Genomic DNA, 27,936 nt, shown 5'->3' on the forward strand with positions numbered 1-27,936 from the left:
GGCTGGGGCCAGGGCTGAGCATCTCCGGGGCACGTGGGGCACTGGCGTGGCACGGAGGGGCAACTTTAGGGGCCGGCCAGGAGCCAAGTCCGTGTTTCTGGAACGTCTTCCCATCCCGGCTTCGGAGCCTGTTGGTCTCCTCCGCAAGGATTGTCCCAAGTCCTACCACCCCCTGCGTCAGAGCCCCCCGAGAGGGGCGGTCCAAACAGTGCTGCTTTCCGGCCCCCCACAGCACCCCCCCCCCCGCCCCAGGCAGCTCCGCTGTGGCTGGGGCCCAAGAATCAGCCACCTTAGAGTAAGTTCCTGCCGTGATTCTTAGGGGATCCCCAAGTTCGGCCCCCACCGCTCTACCCGACAAGTAGAGTTGTCCCTGAGGACAACTGGCGGTCTCGTCAGTGGCTGGAGCAGGATGTGAACGAGTCTCGTCTGCCTACAAATAGTCTGCATCATCCTGGGCTGAGAATTCTTTTCTTGCTACCTTTGGCCCAGGGCTGGCCCTGCTAAATGAAGCTCAGGGAACCTGCTCCTTCTGGAACACTCCCCAGAGAGCCAAGAAGAAGGTGCCAGAGGCCCCTGCTTCTCCTCTGAGCCTCGCCTGGGGTGAGCCTGGCCAGGCTGGCAGTCTAAGGCAGGGGACTGGCCTGGAGGGAGGGCCGCATCCTTCAGGACCACCGCGCGCGCGCGCGCGTGTGTGTGTTTGTGTGTGTGTGTGTAGGAGGGGCTGGGGTGTGGATCGTGGTCCCTGGAGTGGGTACACTCAGTGTGTTCACTGCAGCGCGAAACAAGAACGGGCTTGGAAGGCTCGTGTCTTTACCGTCGTTTCTACCGTCCCTCGTGGAACCTGCAAAGGCGGGAGCGTGAGGCAGAAACCCCGTTTGTACTGCTCAGCGCATGTGGAAGAAAAGGCAGGCCATCCCAGTCCGTCAACTGTGAGCTTAAATGTCTCCCAGGAGAGGAGATATATATTTTAAAGACATTCTTTCTGTCTGGTTCCATCTGTCAAAGCAGGCAAACATTGTGATTATCATGGACTTCTGGCTTCTAAAGTAAGCGCCTGTCTTTCTCGTCCTTCCCTCCACACCTCTCCGCACACCTGGAGTGGGCTGAGGAAGGAAGGTTTTTAAAGGCCACGTGAGTTTACATCGGTACCTTCTGTGTGAATGAGAAAAAACATCGGGGACTGAATATACTGCAATATACGTGTTCATAAGAAACGTTCTAATAACGCGTTGAGCACAAAACTATTGATATAAACATATTTCCAAAAGGAGAAACTATTGCATTTCATAAGATGTCGCTTCTTAGACCGGAGGTTTGTCTTTCTTCTTTGCAGCTGGTTTGGGGGCAGAACTCTCGCACGGAACTAACCAAGTGCAACGTGTTATGACGGATGCAGATCCGGAGCGTTCGAAGTTCGAGGCTGTGCCAGTCCTCGGGATTCATTTCACTCAAAGAAGAGTTTCAACTTTGAGCAGTTCAAGATGGGACTTGCCGGGGGTCAAAGTGCTCCAGGATTGCTAGTTCAAAGGCAGGCGTTCCAGAAGATTCTGTGGAGTGGGAGCCAGGCAGACGTGGCCCGATGGCTGCCCCCTCAAAGTGCCACTGAAACACCGACCACCCAGCCCCCTTGGAAAAACTCATTCCAGACCCAGCAGTTTGGCCTGATGTTGGCCACGAACTCGGACAGAACCCAAATCCTTCTAGTTGCTGATGAAACTTATGGTTTTGATTCTTAAAGACACCACTGTATCTTGGCATGAGCAGGCCACTTCCGTGACATGTTCTTTGAGGCACGTGGGGCTGTGGGCTGTGCGTGGTCCAGGGACTCGGCAATCGGCAGCGGCTTCCGGAGACCTTTGGCGTCTGCGCGTGGGGCTCCGGCGGGCCGGCCTCTGCACCTCGGCACAGCGGGCAGGGCAGGAGGCCTCGGGCACGGTGCTGAGATGGTCCCTTCCCACCACAGGGCACCAGGCCAGGGGGCCCCGTGGGCACCGGTCAGCCCAGCGCTGCCCAACAGCTGCAGAACATCCCGTCCCTCCTGGGATCTGAGTTTTAAGACACAAGGGTGGAAACTGGGACCAGCGGAACAGCGAAGGAGCCCAGTGTGGGGGCGCCGACCCGTCTGGCCCTTAGGTGGGGGTGCGTAATCTCAGACCGAAGTTCACAGCCCAGCAGAGGAGAGAGCGAGAACGTTCGGAAGAAGATGACCCAGGAGGCACCAGGAGAGCAGCTTGGGCGCTCGGGAGCCCGATGTGACCTTCTGCCGTGTTTACCAATGGTTTTCTTGAGGAATAGCGTGTCCTGTGAGGGTGCGCCAGTGCCTCGCGAGTCAGGTCACGTCACCTAAGAGGGACTGCTGCGGCGGAGCTCGAGGGGCCCGGTCCGGAGCCCAGGGAAGGCACCGTCCAGCTAGATGCCCTGCAGGGAGTGGTTTGGGTCACCACGTTCCCGCTTCACCAGCGGCTCACCCAGGCTGTGGGCGTCCGGGTCAGCCTCGCCGCTGCGGTCCTCGCCGAGGTCATCTGCAGGGTTAGCATTGGGGATGAGGGGTGCGGGCAGGGGGTGCGGCAGGGGGGGAGAGAGAAGCACGTTCTGAGAGGTGCACAGGCATGGCCAGGCCAGGGTCTCCGCCCCCCCACCCCACCGCAGTGCCCCAGGAGGCCTTGTGACCGGAGACCTCCCTTGACCAGGGTCCAATTGCCCGGTCACATTTCTGGCAGGGTCCCCCTTGGCACTGGTGCCCCCGCCCCGTGGGGCAGGGAATGGGTTGGGGTGGGGAGAAGTGGATGCCGGAGGCCCGGGGCTGTGGCCCTGCTCCTGGGCCCGGGGTGGAGGTGCTTGGGGAGAGGAATTAGACATCGCCCCGAGGCGCCCACCCGAGGGGCAGGTGCAGGGCTGCTCCTTGGAGCCTTGGCCCATCCTGGCCTGTCTGGAGGCAGCTCCTAAAGGTCCCCAGCCCACCCCGGGAGCTGCCTCGATTTCCACTAGCACAGGAGTGGGAGGAGGAACCCCCGGGAGAGCCACACAGAAAAGCCAGGGACACACCCACCTTTATCGAGCAGTGTCAGCGACAGGGAGGCGAGATCATTGAACTGAAAGAGAGAAGCCCGGGGGTCAGGGGCCTCGCAGAGGGGCCTGGTCCCGGTGAATGTCAGCCACCGTCCCCTATCCACAGTTCAAACAGGCCTTCGCTTAGAAATGGTAGCGGTCCCCACGCGAGAGGAGGCACTGAGGCTGGGTGTGTCCCCTCTGGCACCTTCTGGGCCTTGCCTGGCAGCCGCTGGAGAGCTGAGGGGGTGCTGACTGCTCAGGCCACCAAGGGGACAGGGACTGTGGCCTCTGAGTGGTAACAGGCTTACTGTGTGTTAAGAGCTCTGTAAGCATCACCTCATATGTTCCTCAGAACAACCCCATGTGACACACCGTTCCACTCCCAGGAGTGTGCCCGAATGAGGCAAAAACAGGGATTCCAACCAGAAGGTGCCCCCAGGGTTCACAGCAGCCCAAAAGTGTAAACGAGCCGTATGTTCGTCGGTGCGGGGACAGGTGACGCACAGTGTTGAACAGCCACGCGGTGGATGCTGTTTGGCCACAGAAGCAGTGAGGCAAGGACACCCGCTACGACATGGGAAGATTATGTCGAGTGACAGATGCCCGACACAAAAGGCCACGTCACGTGTGAGTCTGTGCGAGTCAAGTGTCCACGACGGGCAAATCCCGGCAGAAAGCGGGGCGGTGGCTGCCAGCATCTGGGGAGAGGGACGGGGGGAGAGAGACTGCTGCCAAGGACGGGGTTTGCCTTTGGGGTGATGGAGCTTTCTGGAATCACATAGGAGTGCTGTTTGCACAAGTCTTTTTTTTTTAATTTTTTAAAATATTTTTTATTTATTTTTGAGACAGAGACAGAGCATGAACAGGGGAGGGGCAGAGAGAGAGGGAGACACAGAATCGGAAACAGGCTCCAGGCTCTGAGCCATCAGCCCAGAGCCCGACGCGGGGCTCGAACTCACGGACCGCGAGATCGTGACCTGAGCCGAAGTCGGACGCTTAACCGACTGCGCCACCCAGGCGCCCCTGCACAAGTCTTGATGTACTAAATGCCACTGAAGCGTTCGCTTAAAAATGGCTGGGATGGCAGGGGCACCTGCACGGCTCACGTCATGATCTCACAGTTCGTGGGTTCAAGCCTCACGTCGTGCTTTGCGCTCGTGGCGCAAAGCCTGCTTGAGATTCTCTCTCTCCCCCTCTCTCTCTGCCCCTCCCCTGTTCGCACGTGCTCTCTCTCTCAAAATAAATAAATAAACTTAAAAAATGGCTAGAATGGTAAATTGTAAACGTCGTTTACAGTAAACGCCACGGGGGGGTGGTGGTGGGGTGGATGTTCAAGGTCGCGATTCGGGGGCGGGGACTCTGGAGCCAGGTCTGAACCCAGCTCTGTCGGGTCCAGCCCGGGCGCTCTTTCCCACCTGCGGGCCTCCTGCAGGCTGTTCTGTTGGGGCGTCCGCGGCGCCCACACCTGCCCCTGCGCCCCGCGGCCCCGAGGCCGGGGGGAGGGGGCCCTCACCTCTCCCATCACGGCGATCGGTGTCTCTCCAGTCGCCTCTGCCACGCGGTGCTCCACCAGGTAGAACATGTACTCGTCATAGAGCAGACGGATCAGGTGGAAGGAGCCAAAGCTGGCCGCGCTGCGCAGCGTCAGGTCGCGGATCACCATGGAGCTGGGGGATGGGCGGACGGGGGCTGGGAACCTTCCGGGGAGCAGGGAGTGCGGCCAGGCAGTCGAGCCAGGCCTCCTGGGGGCCCCGTGGACCCGCGAGGGGCCTGCCAGCCGCCCAGACCGGCCCCGAGTGCCCGAGCCCCCCGCAGGTGACCGGGCGAGCTCGCGTTCTGGGTCCCTGGCGGGGACCTCCCCCCGCCCCCCACACACACGAGCTGCTGACGTTGCGCCCGCCCCCTTCTCCCCAAGGCCTCCTGTCAACCCCGGGGGGCGGGGCGGAGGGGGAGGGGCACGGGTCCCGAAAGGAAGGTCACAGGCCGCTGGCTCCCCTCGGAAGCTATCAACTCTATCAACTCGCCGTCCCCGGTCCCCGCCGTCCCCGGTCCCCGCCGAGCAGGCAGCTCCGGCCCTGGGGCCCCCAGCCCCGCCGGCCCGAGTTCTGGCGGAAGTCAAGCCGGACTCACCTGTAAAAGGACCACTTCAGAAGGAACTGCCGGGCGGCCTTGGGGAAGCTGGGGCTGCCGGCGTGCTGCTTCAGGACCTGGGTGACCACGTTGTCCAGCCAGGTGGCCCACTGGTCCAGGGAGCTCTGCTGCTGCAGGGTCAGCTTGAAGTCCTGCTCCAGCCGCTGCACCACGCTCTCCTCGCACTGGCACACCCACGAGGCCTGCTCCTGCGGGGCGGGGGCGGCATCAGGACAGCCCCCCCCCCCCCCCACGGCCAGCTCCGGGCCTTTCCCTGCTGCCGCCGAGCCCAGGGGCGGACGCCGATGGACAGACAACACCCAGAGAGGGAACCCCCCGGGCTTCTGAGCGCTCGAATCCGCGCTTCGCGCGTCGGAGGCTCAGAGGACACACCGGGTCTTTGTGGCGTTTTACTTTCAAGTGGTCACTTTCCCAAATGTGCGTCTCGTGTATTTACTGGACGAACTCGGTGTGAGCGTCCTCGCGGCAGGAGCCACACGCGCACAGCCTGAGCCCGGAGGAGACAGCCACGAAAATGGCAATGGAAAGTAGATTCTTAAGGAGTGTGAACGGAGGTGTGGGTCCAGGCGCCCGGACGCTGGGGGGCCTGCAGGATCATGGTTGGGGGGGGGACTTGGGTGGGCTGCAGGGGGGGCCTCCACCCTGAACCTGTTCTCACGCATGCCGGTTTTGCTGTGGGTTGAATCTTGTGGTTTTGTGCATCTTTCTCGAGGCTGGAAGGCTAGGCCGGCGGGGTGGGGGGTGGGGGCGGGGGGTCCACGCGCGGCGTCGCCGATCTGCGGCCCGGTCTTCGTGCCCCAACCCAGGCCACGCGGGGGATCGCACGGGAGAGTCACCTGCACGTTGGCAAAGTCCACGCGGTTGAGGTCACTGAGCATCTGGTTGATCTGGGAAGTGTTCTGGAGCACGGCCCGGGCTGCCTGAGCGAGGTGGTTGAGAGACGTGTATCTGCGAAGAGTCTGTGCGAAGGCACTGACCACGCCCACCTGTGGCGAGGGAGACCCGCAGACAGTGAGCCCGAGCGGCTGTTCTCTCTCCTCCTGGGCGGGTGCTGGGCTCAGGGACAGCGCAGGGGGAGGGAGCAGGGAAGAGCCCCTCCCCGCCCCCCCAGCTTCGGACAGTCTCAAGGACCTGGAGAGTGAGAATAAATGAAGGACACAAACCTCCCCAAGGCACCTTGGCATCTACAGCAGATGCCACGGTATCGGGGAGGTAGCATTCAGGACGGTGTGCTTATCCCCCCAGAAGCCTCTGGCTCTCAGGAGTGGCCAGGGGAAATGCAGATTCCTGGGTGCCACGGGATCAGGCTGTGTGGGGGTGGGGCCTGGGAATCTGTGACTGTAACCGCTACCTCGGCTACTCGTAGGCACCCTAAGTCTGAGAGTCACTGGTCTAACAGAGAGTTCCCGAAGGTGGTCAGGGAGGCCAGATGCTGGGAACCCGGCCTCACCGGTCTGCAGGTCTCTAAGAGACGCTTGTGAGAGCATCCGGCAATCACTGTCCTCTGTGCATGGAGGCCAAGTGGGCTCATTTCAGGTTCTGATTCGTGGCCAAGACCGTCGCAGTGAGGCTGGCAGCAGGGAGATTAAACCCTCCCCCCTATGACGGACATGGAATCATTCTACCTGTTCTGAATCGACCCAAGTGCCTCAGAGCAAATGACACCTTCTGTCGTGCCCCTCCCTGCCAGTGCCGGCCCTCCTCGCCAGCAGCCTCGGGGCTTCCTGGGAGGACTAGGGGTCCAGGAGGCACAAGAGCCGCCTGCTTTCCCCGGGGCAGAGGACAGGGGCCCCTCCCAGCTGCTCCCTTCGCAGCGGAGCGGCTACCTTGGTCTGGATGGCCTGCTGTGGGAAGTCTCTCATGGCATTCGTCAACCAGCCTTCCAAGCTCTTGGCAAAATTACGGATGGCCTGCGTCAAGGTGCCTGGGAGATAAAGCCGAGACACCGTGAGAAAGGCAGTCTCGCCCATCAGGAGCAGCATCAGTGCAAGACACACACACACACACGCACGCGCGCAGAGAACCCGGAAGAGCAAGCGGTGCAGGAGAAGAGGCGGCGGGCTCACACGGACGGACGAGGGGCCAGGCAGAGGGCGGGGCGCGCAGTGCAGGGGGGGCGCTGGGTAAGGATGAGGGCCGCCCAGGGCCTTCAGCTCTGTTCACCTGCCTGTCTGGCCAGTGGCTCTCACTGAGGGCGACTCTGCCCCCAGGGGACACCGGGGGATGGGTGCAGACCTCTGTGGTCGGTGCACCTGGGGGAGCTCCGGGCACCGAGTGGGTGGGGGCCAGGCCCCGCCCCCCGTAGTGCCCAGGACAGCCCCGATGACATGATGGAACGGTCCACACAGTGCTGAGGGGAAGCCCTCAGACACACCCACATGCGTATATTCTACTGGCTTCCGAGTGCATTGAGAGATGGCTGGCAATACAAAACCACTAAGGCTGTTAACAGAAAACCCTACAAAAACGTAAAAGGAAATCTACCCCAACCCAAACCTTCATACGGAGGCTCTAACTGCACGCTACAACGAGCAGTTTTCGGGCAGGCTGAGCCCAGAGGAGAAACGTGATGGTTTTGCCGTTTCCCATTTTCTGGCACGAAGGAAGCAGACCGGCCCACAGAGAAAGAGCAAAGCTTCGGCTGGGCCCAGAGGCGAGAGGCACAGACATCGATAGGTCCCCGCCCGCCCCGGAGCAACCCCTGGCGCCCCCTGCAGTCGCTCATTAAGAGCGAGGCCTCAGGGCCCAGCTTCCTCCTCCTTCTGCCCTCAGGAGGCCCAGAGGGAGAGCCTGTAGGGACCCCCGACCTGCATCCTGGAGGCATCCGGGCAGGGGCCCCCTGGGGTTTTAGCAAACCTGCAGACTGGGGTGGGTCTGTCCTGTGACCTCAGCCCCACCCTCTGGGGATCTCCTCCCAGCTGGAGTGTCACCTGGGCGCACCCCCCGCCCCCCCCCCCACAGCACTGAGCACACCTCAGCCTCACACGCACCCTCCAAAGCCCCAGACAGGCGGTGGCCCGAGGGTGGCGGGCCTCACGGAGACATGAGCTGGCCCTCCCCTGGGCCTCGTTCTGGGGGACAGGGAAAGCACAGGGGGCCAAAGGGGGAGAGCGGCCGCCTGCGAGCAGCTTACTGGGCACCGGCCGCAGCACGTCGGGGATGAGGATCTCCACCAGGGCCTGATACAGGATGTGGTCGCAGTTCCTCATCCACTTGAGGATGGGCTCACACTTGCACAGAGACACCAGCTTGTCCTTCGGGAGGACGGCACCTTCGGGCTCTCCGTCGCTGTGGGGAAGGGGGAGATGGGGTGAGCCGCGGCCTGTGGGGTGGCAGGAGGGCCACAGGACCGCACCGAGCCCCGCGTCCGAGTCCCCGGCGGGCCCGCGCCGCCCCTCCCCTGCCTGTGGCCAGGCGATGACACGTCCTCTATTTGGGACTCTTGGGGTCCCCTACGGTCCCTCCTGCTGAACTGACGGAGGGGCAACACCAGCCACAGGCCACGGTCAGGGTGTGAAAAGCATACACACCCAGAAGGGGGCCCTGAGCACCAGTTCCCGGAAAGGTGACACGTTGGTCTCTGGGTCACAGTGTGTGTGTGTGTGTGGGGGGGGGCGCAGCCTGCAGGTTAAGCCTGGGGTCCTGGGAAATGAGCGGCCAGTCTCGGCGGGGGCAGGGGCAGGGGCGGTGAGTTACCTGGCAGGGAGAGGGGCGGGGCCGTCACCCGAGGGCGCTTTGGAGTTCCAGAAGGAAAGCCACAGCTTCTCCATGTAGTGAAACTGCAGGTGCACCACGACATCCAAGGTTGCCTGCGAATAAACACGGCCGGTCAGACACAGCTGTGCATTGGAAAGCGCGCCTGGCACCGTTGTCGGGGCGGGCGGGCGTGATAGGAGCCGCAGTGGGGTCCCTTGAAATGCAGAGAGAGACCCCAAGAAGGGACAGAGTGAGCGGATGGGCCACGGTTCAGGGACTGGAGATTCTGGGGCCCCTGGGCGGCTCAGTCGCTTCACTGTCCGACTCTTCATTTCAGCTCAGGCCGCGATCTCACGGTTCAGGGGATCAAGCTCTGCATCGGGCTCTGCGCTGGCAGCATGGAGCCTGCTTGGGATTCTCTCTCCCTCTGCCCGTCCCCTGCTCGATCTTTTGGGGTTTTTTTTTTGTTCTCTCTCTCATAATGAATATTAAAAAGAAAAAAAAGAGAGAGTGGAAACCCTATCTACTTCTCAGCCAAAGCAGGCGGGGGGGGGCACTCCTGTCTCCTCCGGGTCACCCAGAGACACCTGGTGACGTGAGAGGCTGAGCGCCTCACCTGGGGGAGGCACGCCCTGCTCCCCGCCCACATTCTAGGGGCCCCCCCCGCGGCTCGGGCCGTCTGTCTCCGCTGCGGGCGGGGGGGGACGGGGACGGTCACCTCGCAGTGCCGCCGGTAGACCAGCTGCAGGGCCTTGACGTCGTGCAACGTGATGCTCTCCTGCAGCAGGACGCTGCCCAGGTCAGGCGCAGGGAACTCCGGGAAGACGTGGGAGACATCTGGGGGAGGAAAGCGGGGGTTCACGGAGCTGCAGGAGGTCCGCACGCAGGAGTCGCTAGGAGGCCTGCCAGTGCCAGCCGGCGTGCCGGTGACGGCTCCACAGCCCCGGGTCTCACAACTTTTAAGCTTTGGTCTTCTCAGGGACAGAATGGGACAGGACTGTCCTCTCCCGGCGACAGCAAATACGCTGACACAGGTGGGCGCCCAGCCCAGGGCCCGGCACTCAGCGAGCGCTCCCATCACCCCAGCGTGCACCCAGGGCAGCGAATCCGGGGAGGGGGCCAGCCGTGGCTGTCCCTGGTGACTTCCCAGAAGGGTCCTGCCTGGGCTCCAAAAATACACTAAAGATATTTTAGATATTTTTGGGTACGCTTGCCACTGCTGTCTTCAGCGTGTGAGCCTATGGTCAGTGACCTCAGCAAGCCCCCCGCCCCGGGCCTGTCGCACAGTGTAGTCTGGGAGTTAGACGCTCCCCCGGGGCAGGGGTGGCGCCAGTGGGGAAGGGGGTCTTCCAGGGGAGGGCCAGGCAGCCCGGTGGCAGGGCCCCCAGAGGGGAGAGACAGTTTCAGGGAGTCCCGAGCATTCTAAAGGCTCTGGGGCAGCAAGGGGGAGAACTGAGGAGGGCGGCCAAGTCCTGAGCCAACAGGTTTTAAAATAATCTGGCCTTCCTTCTGATGGGCATTTCACGTTACGTATTTATTTTCCCGACGGTCACCTTGCACGTTAATTTGGGGGGCATCTGCTGATTATTCTGAAATCTTGGGGACACCATAGAACACCTCTATGTAATTTACAAGGTATTATACAAGAAAGCAGCCTAAAGCCCCCTGTAGGTGAACCCCGTGAGCAACTCAAGGAAGCCGGAGCTCTTCCAGAAGGCCCTGTGCCTGGTGGGGGGGGGGGGGAGGCGGGGGGAGGGGCTCACTGATGAACTGCTGGTGGTGCTGGCTCTGGGCGGCCATGGCCTGCTCCGGTGTGCTGTGCAAGCTGCCGTGCGAGCCACTGTCCCCAAGGCTGTCTGTCTTCTGGGCCGGCCGGTACCTGGACGGGGGACACAGTGCCACCGTGAGGCCCCAGCAGTACTGCCCGCGGGGGCCCGGGGAGCAGAGAGCTGAGCAGGATTCAGTTTGGGGTGTGTGTCTGTGTAATTTTAAAAGCCTCCTGCTAAAATACACACAGCGTAAAACGTACCACCTTCACCGTCTCCAAGCACACAGCTCAGCGGCCTCAGGCACAGTCACGCTGTCGTGCAGCCGCCCCCACTGTCTCCAGAACTTCCCATCTCCCCAAACTGAGACTCTGTCCCCATGAAGCACTGACTCCGCCCCACCCCCCCGCCCCCCCCTTGGCTCCCACCATCTACCCTCTGTCTCTGTGGATGGGACTCCTCTAGGGACCCCTGTGCGTGGAACCCTCCAGTATCTGTCCTTCTGTGTCTGGCTTATTTCACTGAACATAATGTCCTCATGGTCCATCCACCTTGTAGCAGGCGTCAGGATGTCCTTTTTTAGTGCTGAATGACATTCCAGGGTCTGGAGGGCACATCTGCTTATCCATTCATCTGCTGATGAGTCCTCAGATTGTGTGTGTGTGTGTGTGTGTGTGTGTGTGTGTGTGTGTGTTTCCCCCCTAATACTTCTCTCTTAGAAGATAAGTGAATTTCTTTCTACAGAGTCACAAGTATCTGACTATTACATAGTCTCAAAGGAAATTCCGGGACTTTCATTTCGCCTCGAGCCAGAACGCATGACCAGCCCGTCCCGGCAGCGAACTGCGCTCCCCGGGGCCCCGTGTCCCTTGAGCCCAGCAGGACGCTGTGGGGGCGGTGACAGCGTGTGGCGGCAAGAACCGGGGTGGGGGGTGTCCAGCTCCAGCGGAGGGCTCCTCTCCTTGTGGAGAGTGGGGGCGGGCTTCCCGTGAGGACGGAGAAATGCCTCCCGGATGCGTGGCGGTTCCAAGAGTCAACGGCACGAGGTGCAGGGCTGGTCCTAAGATGACACGCCGCCTGGCATCATGAGTCACAGGTGTCTGCAGGGCCCGGACCAAACAACAAGAAGAAGCTACAGAGGCCACACTGTGCCCAGACAGGTACAGGAAGGACTGCTGGGTCCACTCTTCCACCTGTTGGCTCCCGGAGAACGTTCTAGAGATTCTCTTCCGTGGCCTCCGGCTCCCACGATTGAACATATGGTTTGGAGTCACTGGGATGGCCTTAGAGCGGCTAAAATCGGCTTTTAGCCACATACGGCTTGGCCAAGGTACGATGATGCCACGCGGAGGTGAGTGGGGCACGGTCCCTGCCCCGGAGCAGTCTGGGTTCTGCGGAGAGGAGCCAGGGGCAGAGGGAAGCAGGGAAGGAGAGGTGACTGCGAGGCTGCCGGGGAGGTGACACTCGAGTGGGGCCCTGAACCAGGGGTCTGCAGATCACAGCTGTGGAGAGCCAATTGTGCTCCTTGTTTTGTGAATAAAGTTTTTTTTTTGGGGGGGGTGTAAACAAGGTGATTTTATTAGAGCCCAGGACCTGTGGGCAGAAAGAGGTGCCTGTGAATAAAGTTTTACTGGCACACAGCCATGATGCCCGCCTGTCTAGGGATCATGCGGTGGCTTTCATTCTACGACGGCAGAGCTGAACAGTCAGCAGGGTGTCTGGCCTGCAGAGCCTAAGAGAGATGCTCCCCGGCCCGATGAGCAGGTATGTGATGGGTAGAGAACATTCCAGAAACTGACCGGGCCTTTCTAGCCATTGGATCAAAATGTCAGGAAGAGGCAGCCATTTAAGTATATAAGCTTCTTTCTCCAGGCTTCTTGGGTTCTTTTCAACATTCTCTTTTCCCCCTACTGTTGAAAATTAAAGATCTGTGATTTCAGCTCTGTGATCTTCTGGAAAAGGCCAAACTATGGCAACCTCGGTGGCTGCCAGAGGTTGAGGGGAGGGAGGGGTGAGGAGGTGGGGCACAGGGGATTGCGAGGGCTGTGAAACTACCCTGTGATGCTGGGTACGCTTGCGTCCAAACCCATTTGTTTTTGTTTGTTTGTTTTTTAATGTTTTATTTTTGAGAGAGACAGAGCGCAAGCGGGGAAGGGGCAGAGAGAGAGGGAGACACAGAATCGGAAGCGGGCTCCAGGCTCCGAGCTGTCCGCACAGAGCCCGATGCGGGGCTTGAATTCACAAACCGGGAGATCGTGACCTGAGCCGAAGTCGGACGCTTAACCGACTGAGCCACCCAGGTGCCCCCGTCCTAACCCATTTGAATGGAGCCCCAAGAGAGAACCCGAGCGTGGAGCATGGACTTAGGTGGTAACGAGGTGCCCACGCACAGCTCTGGTGCCATGTTGATGGGGGGGGGGCGTGCGCGGGAGGACAGGGAGCATTGTACTTTCTGCCCAAGTTTGCCGTGAACCTAAAACTGTTCTAAAAAATAACGCCTATCTTTTTTTTTTTAGAAGGAGAAAGGCCGAAGGCTCTGTTAGCTGGACGAGGTTGCGACTCCAGCCTCCTGTGCCTTGGCTCTCCCAGGACACTGGAACCAGAGGCTAATGTGAATTTATTTTTTCCATCATAGTTTGGGGAGCCCCCCCCCACCTGTATATTTAACGTTTGAGAAACACTTCTCTGTATGTTCTCCCAAGCGAAGCTCAGACCTGACCCCCACCTCGGGCAGGGAAGTCGGCCCGCGGGCTGGCTTTGGGCCAGGTCACTCACCTGGGCTTTTGGTGCAGGGGCTGCTGCCGCATGGCCATGTACTGGGTGTCCTCCTGCAGCCGGTTCAGGGGCGAGTCCGGCTTTAGACGGATCCCATAGTAATGATACTTGGAGTTGCCCCTAGAAACCAAGCATCTCAGGGTCAGCTCTCTTTGCAGATGTCCTGAACGACAAGACAGGTGCCGGGTCTTGGCCCTTTGTTTCGGGTTCTGGGGTTCAGTGTCCCCTGGACCATATGGGAAATGTTCACAGGCTATTCCACAATCCGAGGGGTTTAGGAAATTCTATACTCGCCCCTCTCTTGGAGATTGCCTTCTTGCACTTAAGCATCATAGTAGCTCTGAGAAGTCTCGCAATGGGAAACGCAGTCCGGCGTTGTGTGACCCAGCACGGCCTCCCGACCATCCTCACCGTCACCACCGTCAACACCATCATTATCAACATCATCGACACCGCCTTCATTATCACCGTCACCCCCATCATCCCCATCATCACCACCACCACCGTCATCATCACCCCCATCCCCGCCCCACATCATCTAACAACATGATTTGGAAAATGGCACCTTTGTGGGAAACACTGTCATAGCTTATTATGGGAGACACGATGACCCAAGGGCTTTAGACATTTTGGTTAAGAAAACAGGTCAGAGGGGCTCCGTAGGAGAGAAGCACCGAAGGACAGACAGGTGTCTGGCAACGGGGACAAGCGGGAGGAGCGCGGGTCCTTTCTAGAAGAGGTAAGAGCTTAGCTGGTGGCAGGGGAGGGAAAGCAGTGGGGAGAAAAGCCCCGGTCCTGGCCCGAGGCCAAGCATTCGGGACGCTCTGACGGTGGAGGCCGGGCACGAGCCTTCTGGAGAGGACCCAAAGACAGTGGAGGCTGTGTCCCCAGAGACCAGGGCCTCGCTCTCCTTCTCCCCCTTCCTACCCTCCTCCGTCCAGCGATGTTGCATAAGGATGTTCTGTTATGGATCAGAGGATGGCCGAGAACCTTCTCTTGGCCAGACACCAGCTTCGGAGGGTGTACGCATGACCCTGACCCCATGAATGACTTCACAGACAGCGGCCATGCAGGAACCAGCCTTCTGTGTGCTCTGGGCCACCCACTTTTTGTTTTCTAGTGGGGGGAGTGTTGGATTCGTGCCTGGGAAAAGCTTATGGCGCATGACGGTCCCTGGCTGCTGCAGGCCAAGGGCAGGCCCTGGGGGATGGGTCCAGGCATGGCAGAAGCACCAAGAGATGAAAAATCCAACTCTACTGGATCAACCAGGGGCGAAAGCCTGTTATTGTGGAAATTGTTAAGCAACGAGAGAGTGCTGGAGCAAAGCCCGTGTCACCGGGAGAGACATGGCCCACTGCCAACACCTTGGGCCGGCCAGTCCCGTGCCGCCAATTCAGAACAAATCCAAGTTCACCCAGGGGCACGCAGGTCAGGACACACGGGCAGGAGGGAGCCCACGTTCTCCCAAAGCTCAATATCTGTGCAGGGGATGCAGAGGATGGGCAGGCGGGGGACCCCCAGGCACCCCCGTGCGTGCACCCACCTGGTGCCCAGCCGCCGTGTCCGCAGCCCCATGAAAACCGAGCGGATCAGCTTCCCGAAAGAGGCAGCATTCACAGGGTCCAGCTTGTGCTCCTGGCAGTGCCGGAGGTAATGGTTGTAGAGGGAGCTTCTGGGGAGACTCACGCCTTCCGCGGTTTCGTAATTATCTAACAGCCACTGGAGCTGGATAAAGAAAGACACGCTCACGTTCGTCAGGATCCCCCCAAATGCTAACACGGACTCATTAAGAGAATCACATACGTTCTCCCCATTGATGTGGTGAAGAAATTCACATCCCCAGTCACGGATTTGGGTTCAAGAGATTCTGGGCGCAGGAATTAATAGCTTGTCTCCACGCCTGTATTTGTTCCTTCAATTTCCAGCCTGGTCTTCAGATTCCTTGATTTGATTTTTAAAAGCCTGCGTGTGACTGAGACCTTTTGGGTTGGGTCTTCATAGTCATTTGGACACCAAGTGTCTCCTATACTTTCAGGAATGTCAGGACAAAGAGGACTGAAAAGAGCTTGACGGACCCATCAGCACTGCACCCGGCGTTAAACAGGGCAACCTCGGCCTTTATGGCTTGTCCACCTCTTGGCACCTTGCCCTTGAGGGACAAATCATTAATCTAAGGGTGAAGGTGGCTGGGGCTTGGCCACCTGTCTCATCCGCTGGTCACCGAATATAAAAGTCCTAGTTGAATTCTTGCCTTATTGCTTGGGCTGCTATGTCTTTGCCCCCAACCAGGACTTCCGCGTCCTGGGGCGGTCAGATTGTACTAGAACAGGCCAAGAAGGAGGGGGTGATTTCCCAAGACACTCCTTCCTCCTGCCCCTTTTCTTAATTGGGCTGTGAAGCCCCCACGGAGGGTACCTCACCGCAGCCTGGCCGCGAGTCTGCTCCAAGCCAGGGCCCTCCCCAAGGGCGGGGCCCATGGCATCTCCTGCCCTGCCCCTTTCCTTAGAGCTCCCAGGCCAGATGTCAGCGGCTACACTTCCTCCCCGAGGTAGGGGATGTGTGCGGACAGAATGGTCTGTGTTCCTATTGCCGGGGTGGGGGGGGAAGGGGGGGGATGGAGTGGCCTGAAGACCAGGCACTCTGGAATTTGTTGTGTATTTTCTCTTAGTAAAGCTTTTTTTCTTTCTTTCTGAGAAAACAAAAACAAAACAAGACACGGGACGACGGACAGACGGACTGATATATCCTCGCGTCCCTGACTGAGAGATTGCAAATGCAAACGGGACGCGATACCGAAAAGGCTTACGTGCGAGGTTTTGCGCCCAGGCCAAAGGGCAGGGTGAGCGAATCCACAGCGAGTCGCTGCCCCCCCAGAGCTCAGCCTCGGGTCAGAAGGGCGGGAGCCGGCCACACAGAAAGTCAGGTCCCAGCGGAGCCGCCTCCTTGGTCCCCCCTCGCCCCGACCCCTCTCCCCTTGGTGCCACGGGCCGAAGGCTTAGCTGCAAAGTCAGTGAGTAGTTCGCCAGCGTGGCAGTGCCCTCTGACCCCAGGGTGCACCCTCCTCCCCGCCCTGAGCACCCCTGCCGCCGGGGCTCTGGACGCGGAGCCAGGTGACGAGGGGCTGGCGTTTGAGGGGGTCCTTTGAACCCTGAGCTTGTCTTCAGAAGACGTTCCCCCTCTGGAGCTGACGGGCACACTTTATCTAATGCGCGTCCGCCCCGCGGGATTGAGAACCCCGGGCGGGTAGAGACGGAAGCGGCTCCGTCCACATCTGCACCCCAGGATCCTGACGACGCCTCAAGAGACACGGAGGCACAGAGGGGGGCCCCCCCGTGTGCGGGAAGCCGAGGGCGAGGAGGCCGAAGACTTGTCTCTCTGCCACCCCGGGCAGGGGGGCGGGGGGCACACGGTGCCGCGTCTGAGGGGTCCTCTGGGGCCGGAGAGGGGGTGAGGCCAGACTCTGGGGGGTGGGCAGGACGGGGCACCGGCTCACGTGTGTGAGGACACAGGACTGGCTCACACGTATGAGGAAGTGTCGGGAAGGATGCTCGCTTCACCTCATCACTGCCCCCGGCCCCGTGTCGTTGACGTTGGAAGTGGATCTTTTACTTGGGTTGGTATGTGGACGTTGACATCAACGACGCATCGGTATCTCGACAACAAGTTCTTCCCAGGTCGACGTAACCCCAGAGAGAACGGACCCCACTAGCAGCCCCCCCAAAGAACGGTCAGTTACACTCTCTCTCTCTTTTGCGCTGAGGAGGTACCCCGAGGGAAGCCGTTTCAAGCGACCGATGACTCGAGTCATGAGGGAGCTGAGAGAGGGCGCCATGGGGAAGCATTCTAGCGAGGGAACAGCCTGTGCAAAGGCTCTGGGGCGGCACCGGGCCTGGTGCAGTGGAGGAACAGTGAGGGGCCTGCGTGGCTGGAGACAGAAGGAGGAGGGGAGGGAGGGAACAGGGCAGGTCGGCCAGGGCCCCAGAGGCTGTTTCGATGACGCAGGCTTCTACTTGGGAATGTGACGGGGGGACCCGGAGGCTTCTGAACAGAGAAGTGCCGCGATCTGACTCTGGTTCCAGTAGGACCACCCTCACGGCTGCTGCGAGAAGGGCCCGGAAGCTGGGCGAGGGCAGCGGCCGAGGGCTGGCTAGGTGGTGGCCGCGACACTCCACGGGAGAGACGGTGGTGGCGGGGGTGGGGGGGGGGAGGGGGAGGAGGGGGGCTGTGGTGGAGGAGGAGGGAGAAGTGGTCTGATTCTGGATCTTTCCGAAGGTGAGGTCAAGAGCATCTGGCGGGGGGGGGGGGGGTTGGGGAGGAGGGTGGGAAGCAAGGGTGCCCCGCAGCAGAGGGTGGGGGGCACAGGGGTCGGGGCGGTCAGGGCTCCGCTTGGGACACACGGTGCTGGGCCCCAAGCGGCAGGCGGGTCCTGGAGGGGGAGCTTCGGGAGAGGCCGGGGGGTGGGGGGTGCCCGCTGGGAAACAGCCTTTCCCCCAGGGAGCCAGGGTGGGGTCAGCAAGCCGGTGACCAACCACGGAGCCGCCGATTCTAGCCAAGCCCCAAGCCTGGCCTGCAAGGTAAGCCTGGTCGTCACACGGGCCTCCAGTCGGCCACCAGCTGACGGCCAAGCGCCCTTTGACGATCTGTTTCTCCATTAAAAAAAAAAAAAAAAAGTCATATAATCTGAATACACTCAATCTAACAACAGGTCCTCCTCCCAGGGTTGGAAAATAACAGTTCACTGCAGTGGACCACTGCTGTCCCCAAGGGACAGTGACTGAGCCATCGGTGGGGGGAGGGGTCCCTGAGTGGGGGGCGTTGTTCTGTGTGGGGATCTGGCTGAGGGGCAGCCCTGGGAGGAGCCCAGGCCCCCCCCTGCTCAAGGAGGGGGACCTCGACCCCAAGTTCCTCTCCCGGGGCCAGGCGCACGGGGCGGGGGGCGGGGGGTGCTGCCTCCAAGCGGTGGCTGCGGGTGGGGAAGGCGTTTCCGCCCCCAGGGCCCCGCTTCACGTCCTTGGAAACAGCTCTCCCACGTTTCCTCAGCTCAGAGACCGCTTGAGGCCCCCCTCCTCCCGTGGGCCTTTCAACCCCAGGCTGGAAAGTTCCTTCCACCTGCACACCCCCTGGTCGCGGCCCCTTCAGGGCATCTTGGGGAGCTCCAGGGACCGCGGCACTGGCTGCGTGTGGAAGGCGCTGTCCAGCCTCCCAGGCTCGGGGCACCTCGCCCGCCCCGCCCAGCCTACGACGGCGCTTCGAGAAGCCAACTCTGCGGAGCGTGACAACCAGTTCCGGCTGAGGACTCCCACGGCGGGACTGTGGGCACGCTCACGTGTCACCTGGGCGCACGTTCTCACACACGCTTGGCCACTGTGCTCCCTGGAGTGAGATTCCCTTGTTCCTTCTGCTTCCTACTCAAGCACGGGTCTGGTGGGGGTGGGACGGCACGACCCAGGCTTTCCGACAGGGGTCGGCTGGGAGGCCGCCAGGAGAGCGGGTCCGTGGGGCCCAGCCCTCAACCAGACTCCTATGCGCCGGGGCTGGGCTGGCAAAGGAGCGGGACTCGGCCAGCGTCGCCCAACACAAGAGCGCCGTGGGCCGCAGGCGGCGGCGGTGACAACCATCGTGAGCGAGCGTGGGCCCCACGGGCCCCACCTATCGGACCTATCGGCCGGGACACGTTCCCTCCCTCCCTCCCTCCCTCCCGGCTCTCACATTTCCCGGGACGAGCTCTAGGTGGGTCTCTCACTCCGGTGTGTGTGGCTGAATCTTCAGAAAGATCTTATTTCTAGTCTCTGATTCTAGGCCGCCAAGCCCACACCCTGCGTCTCGCAGCGCCTGATGCCCGAACGAGACTCAACGACACACGGCCAGGGAGGCACGGACGCGGGGCGGGTTTCCTGCTGGGAAACCGACGGGCAGGGAGGCAGTCAAAGCAGCCTCCTTCCAAAGGAAGTGTCAGAAGCCGGAAGCACCCCTGCGGCCAGAGACAAGCGGCTCACGCGTGTCCCCCCAACACTTCAAATCCCCCCGCGAACCCCGGCTGCCCGGGGCTCGCGCCCCGTACGCTGCCTTCCGCGGGGCCGACCCGGCGCTGGGCCGGCAGGCCGAGTCACGGCCACGCGTGTTCGCGTCGGGGCCCTGCTGAACGGGGCCGCCGTTGCGCAGCCTTGGCCACGTGGTGCCTTCCGAGTTGCAGACCGAGGGGTCTTCTCCCCCAGCTCGTCTGCAGATGCTCCCCTCGCCAGGTCGGCCCGCAGGGCTGACGTCATCCAGCAGGAACGGGCGACGGGGAGGGCAGGAGCCACCTGCTCTGGGGGTGGGGGACACTCAGCAGGGTCCTGACGCTTCGATTCACTTACGGCTTCAAGACAGCGGGTGTGAGGCTGCTCCTCCTTCCCGTGACCGGCCCTCTGAGGCCCTCGTCACGCGTCCCTGGGGCAGCACAGCGCACCCGTGCCGAGCCACCAACCTGGAAGTGTCTGCACCTTCCCCGAGCGCGGTTTCCGCCCCACAATCACTGCCCTTTCTCGTGCCCTGTGTGAATGTCGGCCCTGACCAGAGTCTTGATGGGGTCGTAGTTAGGCAATAAAGACTCTTAGCCGGTCACCTCTGCCAGTCCCGTCCCGCCCCGCGCAGCTGCCCAGGGACAGGGACACTGGCCGTCTCCTGGCGAACAACCTGCCATCTTGGTTTCCCCGGACGCAGGCGAGGGAGGAAGACCCTACGCAGTTAGAACAGGCAGACGTTTGCTGGTTTGCACTTTTCTCAAATTGCCTGTTGGTTTGTTTTTTTTTTTTTTCCCCCAAAAAGCTGATCGCAGAAAATGCAGCTAAGAGTCACGGTGGCACCCGCTTCTCCTGTTGTGGCCACCGCTTCTCTTCGTGTCACTTTACTGGTTCTGCCTCTTCCCTGCCAGGCACTCGGGGAGTTGCGGCACGCGTAGCACGCACGTTAGTCCCACCGCCCGCCAGAAGGGGTGGGTGCTGTCACCAGCCACCTTGGCAAGTGGAGACTCTTCTCCCTCACGCGGGTGAAAGGCATTCTGGCCGGATATGGAACCCTGGATTGGTGGCCCCCCTATCTCTCGTGTCACGTCACCGTCTTCGCTGGCTTTTAAACTGTCTGTGAAGGTCACGAGCGCGGCAGGGCAGACTGCCACATCGACACACACTTACATGGCTGTTGAGTAAACCGCTTTTGTGTGAGGTGATCCCTTCGCTTTTTTGGAGGTTTTCAATCGCCATTTCAAGCTAAAGAAAATGTGTGCAGAAACAAACAAAACAAAACAAAATGGAAAAAAAAAAAAAAGGAAATCAGATGGTTAGCATCAGCCAAGATTTGTTTTTATTAATATCCAAATAATGATTTAAGCGCCTACAAAATAAAAACCAGGCTGGAGGCAGGCGGGGGGACGGTTAAGTTGTGAGTTCAAGCTGCGGCCGGGAGTGTTATTCCTGCCGTGCAGGCGAGCCGGGGGGCGGGGAGCACAGGCGGCAGCAGGATGAGTTGTGCTGTGAATGCTGGCGATTGCGTTGTAACACAACATGTGCACACGCAGAGCACGAACGCTGAGCCGAGGCCTAAGTTCACGTATAAGCAAAGCCAGCACCATAATTGCCCGCTGCTCCCCTGGACCCGTCATCGTCGTCGGTTGCCAGGGAGAATCAGCTGTCTACCCAAGGGCGGCCAGCGGCGCTGACTTCCTGGCCAGCCTGTCCTGTCACAGAGCTCAGAGCCTCCAGGAAAACAGCAACGAGGCCGGAGACCCTGGCCCTGCCATCGGGAGGCGTAGGGGCCACCGGGCATGTCACAGAGATAAGCTCCTGAATGTTGAATGAAGCGTGGGCCGGGCAAAGAGGGTTATACAGGAAGGAGAGCGAGTCGCAGGGGGACGTCACGTGAAGCTAACGGTGCGCCTTCCTGGGGGAAGGGGCTTCTGAGTTGGGTCCCGAGGACTTCCTGGAGGCAAGGAGCTGAGGTGGTGCAGTGGGTCGACGCACAGGAGGAAACAGCCGGTTGTGGGCGGCTCCCACCACATCTGTCCGTGCTGAATGTGACTTGTGCACGTCAAACGGAAACTGAAAATCTGCCGGAGGCCACCACGCAGGCCGAGGACTGCAATGGAAGGAAGTAAACCTAATGCGCTGACTTTCCTCAAACACGCACGGAAGGCAGACCTCAGTGATGCTTGTGCAGAGAGCAGGGGGAACACGTATTTCGGAAAGCGCAGCTGGACGGGGCTCCTGGGGCTGAGTGCGGGAGCAAGAGGGTTACTGCTTTGCCCATCACCTCTTTTGACCGCTGTGTGTGTGTGTCCGCTGTCCTCACTGTTACCCGACACCGTGCCGGACGTTCTAGCCGGGGGGTCAGGCAACAGTGAGGAACCAAAGGCATCCGTATTGGAAAGGAAGAAGTAACGTGCGGATAACATGATCTTAAATACCGAAAATCCCGAGGGACCCACCAAAGCACTGTTAATGCTGATAAGCAACCCAGCAGAGTTGCAGGTTACAAGATCAATGCCCACAAATCGGTTCTGTCTCAACAGTGAACAACAGGCGAACGAAATAAAGAAACAATCCCGTTTGCAGTAACGTCAAAGAAAATCCAATACCTAGGGATGAATTTAACCAACAAGGTAAAGCATTTGTACGTTAAACTATAAAACGTTGTTGAATGAAATTAAAGACCTAAATAAGCAGAAGACGTCCTATATTCACGGGCTGGAAGACTTAATATTTAGATGGCAATACTCTCCAGGTTGATCTATAGACTCCAAGCGATCCTTATGAAAATCCTCTATTAAACTTCTGACTGCTTTTTCAGAAACAGACAAGATGATCGTAAAATTCGTATGGCATTGCAAGGGACCCCGGATAGCCAAAACAATCTTGAAAAAGAAGGACAAAGTTGGAAGGTTCACGTTTCCCAGTTTCAAAACCTACTACAAAGTTACAGTAACCAGAACAGTGCAGTACGGGGATAAGGAGAGACATCTAGGTAGACGCATATAGACCAGTGGGGTGGAATCAAACTTCCAGGAAGAGTCCCATGTATCTGTGGTCAACTGAGTTTTGACGAGGGCGTCAAGAGCATTGAATAGAGAGAGTAAACTTCCGAACAAGTGGGTTTCCACAGGCAAATGAATGAAGTTGGCCCCCCACCTCACAATATATACAAAAACAACTCAAAAATGAATCAAAGAGCTAAATGTAAGAGACACAACTGTAAAACTCTCAGAGGAAAATATAACGTAGTCACGTACAATAAGTTTATCTTCATGACCTTGGATTTGGCAATGGATTTTTAAAATTTTTATTTATTTATTCATTTTTGAGACAGAGAGAGACAGAGCATGAGCGGGGGGGGGGGCGGTGCAGACAGAGAGGGAGACACAGAATCCGAAGCAGACTCCAGGCTCTGAGCTGTCAGCACAGAGCCCGACGCAGGGCTTGAACTCACGGACTGTGAGATCATGACCTGCGAGACGCTTAACTGACTGAGCCACCCAGGCACCCCTGGCAATGGAGTTTTAGATATGATGCTAAAAGCACAGACAAAAGATTAAAAAAAAAATTCTTTACAAAGATAAATGGGACTTTATCCCACAGGATGGGAGAACATATTTGCAAACCATATTTCTGATAAGGGTCTCGTATTCAGAACGTATAAAGGACTGTCACAACCCAACAACAAAATGGCAAATGACTCAATTAAGACATGGGCAAAGGACTCGAACAGACCTGTCTGCAGGAGGCACATGGGAAGATACCGAGCATCATTAGTCACTAGGGAAACACAAGCCCAAACCACGGTGACACGGCACTTCCACACGCACTGGTACGGCTACTAGAAAAGAAAGAAAGAAAAGAGAAAGGACCCTCACACGTGGCCGGTGGAATGTAAAACGGTACAGCTGCTGTGGAAAACAGGCCGGTAGTTCCTCAAAAAGTTACACGGAAACTCAGTTGAACTATTACGGCTCAGCAATTCCACTCCTGGGTACACAAATGTCTGTAGCGGCATCATTCATAATGGCAAAAAAAAAAAAGGAAAAATCCGAGTGTCGGTCACAGACGACTGCATATGTGCATCCAACGTGGTATATCTATACAACGGAATGCTCCTCGTCCACAAAAAGGAATGAGGTAGTGATACACGTTTACAATGCGGATGGGCCTCAAATGCGTGATGCTCAGAGAGAGAAGCCGGTCACGAAAGCCCAGGTAGCGTATGATTCCGTTTATGTGAAATGTCCGGGACAGAAAGCAGACTAGCTGCCATAGGCTGGAGGAGGAGGGAGTGGGGGGCGGGGGAGGTGACTGCCGATTGGTCAGGGTTACCAGTTGACAGCGTGTTTCCTTCTAGGGTGAGGAGAATGTTCTAGAACTACTAGATAAAGTTAATGGTCGTACGGCATTGTGACTGTACTAAATGCCATTGAATCGTACGCTCAAAAAAAATTGTTTTTAACGTTTATTTACTTTTGAGAGAGAGACAGGCAAAGCGTGAGTGGGGGAGAGGCAGAGAGAGAGGGAGACACGGAATCGGAAGCAGGCTCCTTCCAGGCTCCGGGCTGTCAGCAGAGTCTGGCGCGAGGCTGGAGCCCACGAACCGTGAGATCACGACCTGAGCCAAAGTCGGAAGCTTAACGGACTGAGCCCCCCCCCCCCGCGCCCCTGCATTGTATACTTTTAAATGGTTAAAAAGATGCATTTTATGTTACGTGAGTTTTACCTTGATTTAAAAAAATATACAACCAATTAAAAAACCTATTGTTCTCTTGCGATTTGAATGGATCTTTTGCCCACGTGTATGGTTTTTGTAACATCACACACTGGTCACGTGGAAAATATTGGCTCACCGAGTTTCCGGATGTTCCAAATGATGACGCACTTCACGAAACGCTATTGAAAATCGCATTTGTTATTATTGACCAAGCTCATCAGGAGGCTACCAGGTTTTCAAAATTCGAAGTTTTCTTTTTTTGGTTGAAAATTTACTGGCAACCAAATTAATTCCACCCCCCCCCCCCCGGACCCATCCGCTTCGTGCTCTCCTTTTTGAGAAAAATGCCTGCCACATCCTCAAGTCCGAAAACTCATCACTTGTCTGTTATTCCTTCAAGCAGACACTGTGTTTCGTGACAGAAGTGGCTGCTGCAGCTCACAGTCATCTGCCCGGCGGCTCTTCCTTAGCACGGTCATCACACTTTGGCAGCAGAAGTGCCTTTTGTCACCCAGAATATTAGAAAGGACTGGGGTTTCATACAATGACTGTTTACCGCTTCACCAAGGACCTTAGGTGAACCGCAACAGCAAGTTGCACTACGGAATTCGCTGCTTCTCTTCTCTTTTTCACTGTGAGCGCTGGGTGGTGCAGAAGCCGGTGGCTTCTGGGAGAGTCTGACGCCTCCGCCTTGCTCCGCGCCTGCGTTTGTGCCCCGGGGGCGCATCGATGTTGATTTTGCACAATCAGTGCAAACCTCAGCACAGGGAGAGCTGGCGACAGCCTGATGGCTTAGTATTATTATGAAAACCGTTCTGACCCGGTGGGCCCCCGGGGCCGGTCTTGGGGACACCCAGAAGAGTGCCAGACGTCTTGAGGACTGCCTGCTAAAAACTGTAGAGCTACGAGTGAGTATCGAGTATCGTGGAAAAGCACACAAGTTAAGGCTTGCTGCAGAAGACCATCCTGAAGAACCCATAGCTATTAAATAGGGTCCGCTCAAGGCCACGGGTGCAGAGCATTAACTTAATGCACAGTGGAACCTCCCCCAGGTGTTCGTTGTATTTTGAAATCAAAACGACAGTTGGGGTGTCTGGATGGCTCAGCCCGTTGAGCATCTGACTCTTGATTTCGGCTCAGGTCACGATCGGAGGCTCGTGGGATGGAGCCCTACATCAGGCACCGCGCTGAGCTCGGAGGCTGCTCGAGATTCTCTCTTTCTCCCTCAGTCTCTGCCCCTCCCCTGCTCGTGCTCTCTCTCTCAAAATAAATAAATAAACAAACATTAAAATAAAATTAAGACGTCGGGTAAACATCAGAAGGCGATAAAGAAGGTAAGGAACACCCCCCCCCCCAAGGCCAGAGGGGGAGGTTAACGCCTGGCAGGCAGCACTGGAGGCGCAGTGCGCACGCCGGTCCAGCAGAGGGCGCTGCGGCGCCACCTCCCAGCCCCGCGCGGGCGGCACTACCGGCATCTGCGGAAAAGGAGCATCTCGCTGTCGCGGCCCGAGACTTCCTCGCACACCTGCCGGGGCGACTCTCGCTGCACAAGTACAAACGCCTTATCCGGTCCGCTCAGTGGCTGGCGAAGTTAGTGTCTACTCTCTGAATACGCTTAACATAGAGGCTAATTTTATGTTTGCCTGGAGTTTAATCTTCAGTAAGGAGGGGCCAAGGGTGGCCTCCGTGGAGCCCCACCCCGCCCGGGGCCCAGGCAGCTTTCCCTAAAATCATTTGTTTTTTGAACTCCCAGCACTTTCCTTCCATCTTGGTATTGTGCATATGCTGATGCGTCCATTTCTTGACTCCTCGGGAGCTTAATTTTTATTTTTGGTTCGGCGTAATGCAGCACATACTCCTTTTGACTGGCCCCCTAAACATCATTTTTTCTGCTACATGAATTATTAACAGAATGCCAGGGGAAAAGGACACATGCTTTAAGGGCTTGTTCAGAAGGAGGGCAGAAAAAATACATAAGGATTCGCGATCAAAGATAAAAGAACCTGACGTAACAGCAGGTAGCGGTCAAGTTTCAACAGTTCCCGAGTATATTAAAATAAGCCAATTATTTAGAAAATTCCTCTCCTTTCATGTGTAATCCTAGCAAGATTCTTCCTGATTCAAAGACTGTACTGGTGCCTCCTAAGGAGGCATGAGTGGAGGTTCGTGAGTGTATGCCCACGTGGCCATTCCACTTATAACAAAATAATCTCATTAAAAGGACCTGCCGGGATAGGGGTCACCCCTACCAAGGGCCAGCAATGACCAGCGTTGAAGTGGCCCCGGCATCTCCAGACGGGTCTGCCAAAATCTGACATCAGGACCATGCCTCCGGGGGGTTCCCTGGAAAGGCCAGGGAGGAGTGGGGACGGGACAGGAAGGTGTTAACCCTGCATCCTCAAATGTAGCCCAGTTATGTGACCATGAACGGAGGAGATCAAAGTTTAAATGCTTTAGGAGCAACCCTTTTGAATGAATCTCTAAAGAAAATGGAGAGTCGTTTAAAAGGAAGAGACACCGTTGGACTCTTGAGGGCAAGGATATAAAGCCCAGAATTCTGCCTGCAGAAAGGATACGGGGCCCACAGCGAAGGGCCAGGTGGGAACGTGGAGAGAATTTGGGGCTCACCGCTGGGGAAGGAGGAGGCTGGCCTGGGGGGAAACAGGGCATTTTAAATCTGTTTGTCCATTTTTATTTTGCTCATTAAACATGTTAAAAACATGTAAGTAATATTAACATGCTTGCCGTACAAAAATCTGATTATGCCAGAGATGGTCTCCACTTAGGGCCAGGACGGCGGTGGGGCCACAAGGTGCCCCGGGCACCAACCTTAAGGAGGCGCTCATTCTCAAGATCCTGTCGGGGCAAGGTTGGCACGTGGGGGTGAGCGCCTCCTTAAATTTGGTGCCCTGGGCACCTGGCCCGGCCCATCCCATTCTAGCCCTGCCTCAACTTCTCCCCGGCACCCGACTTCCCTACGTGGGAGGAGAGGCCTTTACCAATAGCCTGGTGTGGGTCCTTTCAGGTGCATTATATCGGACTCACATTTCATTTAATGTGTTTTTTTTGGGGGGGGGGTTGTGTTAGTTGGGGTTGTGTTAGGTATTCAGCTCTGCTTATCTGCATTTACCACTCAATCTTTTGTGATTACCTCTCTGAGGCAGTTGTTATACATCAAGGGCCGGCAAGCTTTTTCTATAAAGGGCCAGATAGTGACTGTTCTGGGTTTTGTGGGCCAGTCTCTGTCCGCAACTACTCAACTCTGTCCTAGGAGCTGGAAAGCAGCCACAGACCAGTGAAGGAACGGGCGTGGCTGTGTGCCAATAAAACTTTGTTTAGAAAACCAGGCAGCTGGCTGGATTTGGCTTTGGAGCTGTGGTCTGCCGCTCCCCCTGCCCCATAATTCTACCAAGAATTACACATTATGGGTGTTTTAGACTATTGTTAAACTGTTTTTTTGTGAACGACATGGGTATAGAGGTGATGGTGGTGTGGTATTGTGAGTGATTCCATATTCCAAAGTGGTTAATCTTATGTGACAGAAATTTTGCCTTAAGAAAAAATTAAAAAATAAAAATAAATAAGATAGGGGCACCTGGATGGCTTAGTTGGGTAAGCATCCCACTCTTGATTTCTGCTCAGGTCATGATCTCACGGTTCGTGGTTCGAGCCCTGCTTCCGGCTCTGCACTCACAGTGCGGAGCCTGCTTGGGAGTCTCTCTCTCCCTCCCTCTCCCTGCCCTGCCCTGCTGGCACTCTCCTCCTCACTCTC

The 27,936-nt window shown here is 57.9% G+C and overlaps 1 protein-coding gene across 7 annotated transcripts in view; it reads right to left on the minus strand.

Annotated features, from left to right (window-relative positions):
• Positions 1 to 928: 928 nt before the first annotated feature.
• RFX2 (regulatory factor X2) overlaps positions 929 to 27,936 on the minus strand; it is a 91,064-nt gene continuing 64,056 nt past the window's right edge. For 4 of the 7 annotated variants that reach the window (XM_047095407.1, XM_047095410.1, XM_047095408.1 and 1 more), the window contains 12 exons: positions 20,612 to 20,686; positions 14,983 to 15,164; positions 13,440 to 13,559; positions 10,662 to 10,777; positions 9,617 to 9,735; positions 8,899 to 9,011; positions 8,336 to 8,490; positions 7,029 to 7,126; positions 6,039 to 6,188; positions 5,182 to 5,390; positions 4,565 to 4,718; positions 3,099 to 3,749 (listed from right to left, as the gene is read on the minus strand). In XM_047095407.1, coding sequence (XP_046951363.1) covers positions 3,384 to 3,749; positions 4,565 to 4,718; positions 5,182 to 5,390; positions 6,039 to 6,188; positions 7,029 to 7,126; positions 8,336 to 8,490; positions 8,899 to 9,011; positions 9,617 to 9,735; positions 10,662 to 10,777; positions 13,440 to 13,559; positions 14,983 to 15,164; positions 20,612 to 20,686 — 1,857 coding nt within the window. In that variant the 3' untranslated portion in view covers positions 3,099 to 3,383. The other 3 variants (XM_047095409.1, XM_047095411.1, XM_047095406.1) reach the window with 3 other exon arrangements.

Source organism: Lynx rufus, unplaced genomic scaffold (genome assembly GCF_022079265.1).
Source record: "Lynx rufus isolate CCGP_SWC_20201006 ecotype Redwood Valley unplaced genomic scaffold, mLynRuf1.p SCAF_4, whole genome shotgun sequence".
In the NCBI taxonomy this organism is placed as follows: Eukaryota; Metazoa; Chordata; class Mammalia; order Carnivora; family Felidae; genus Lynx; species Lynx rufus.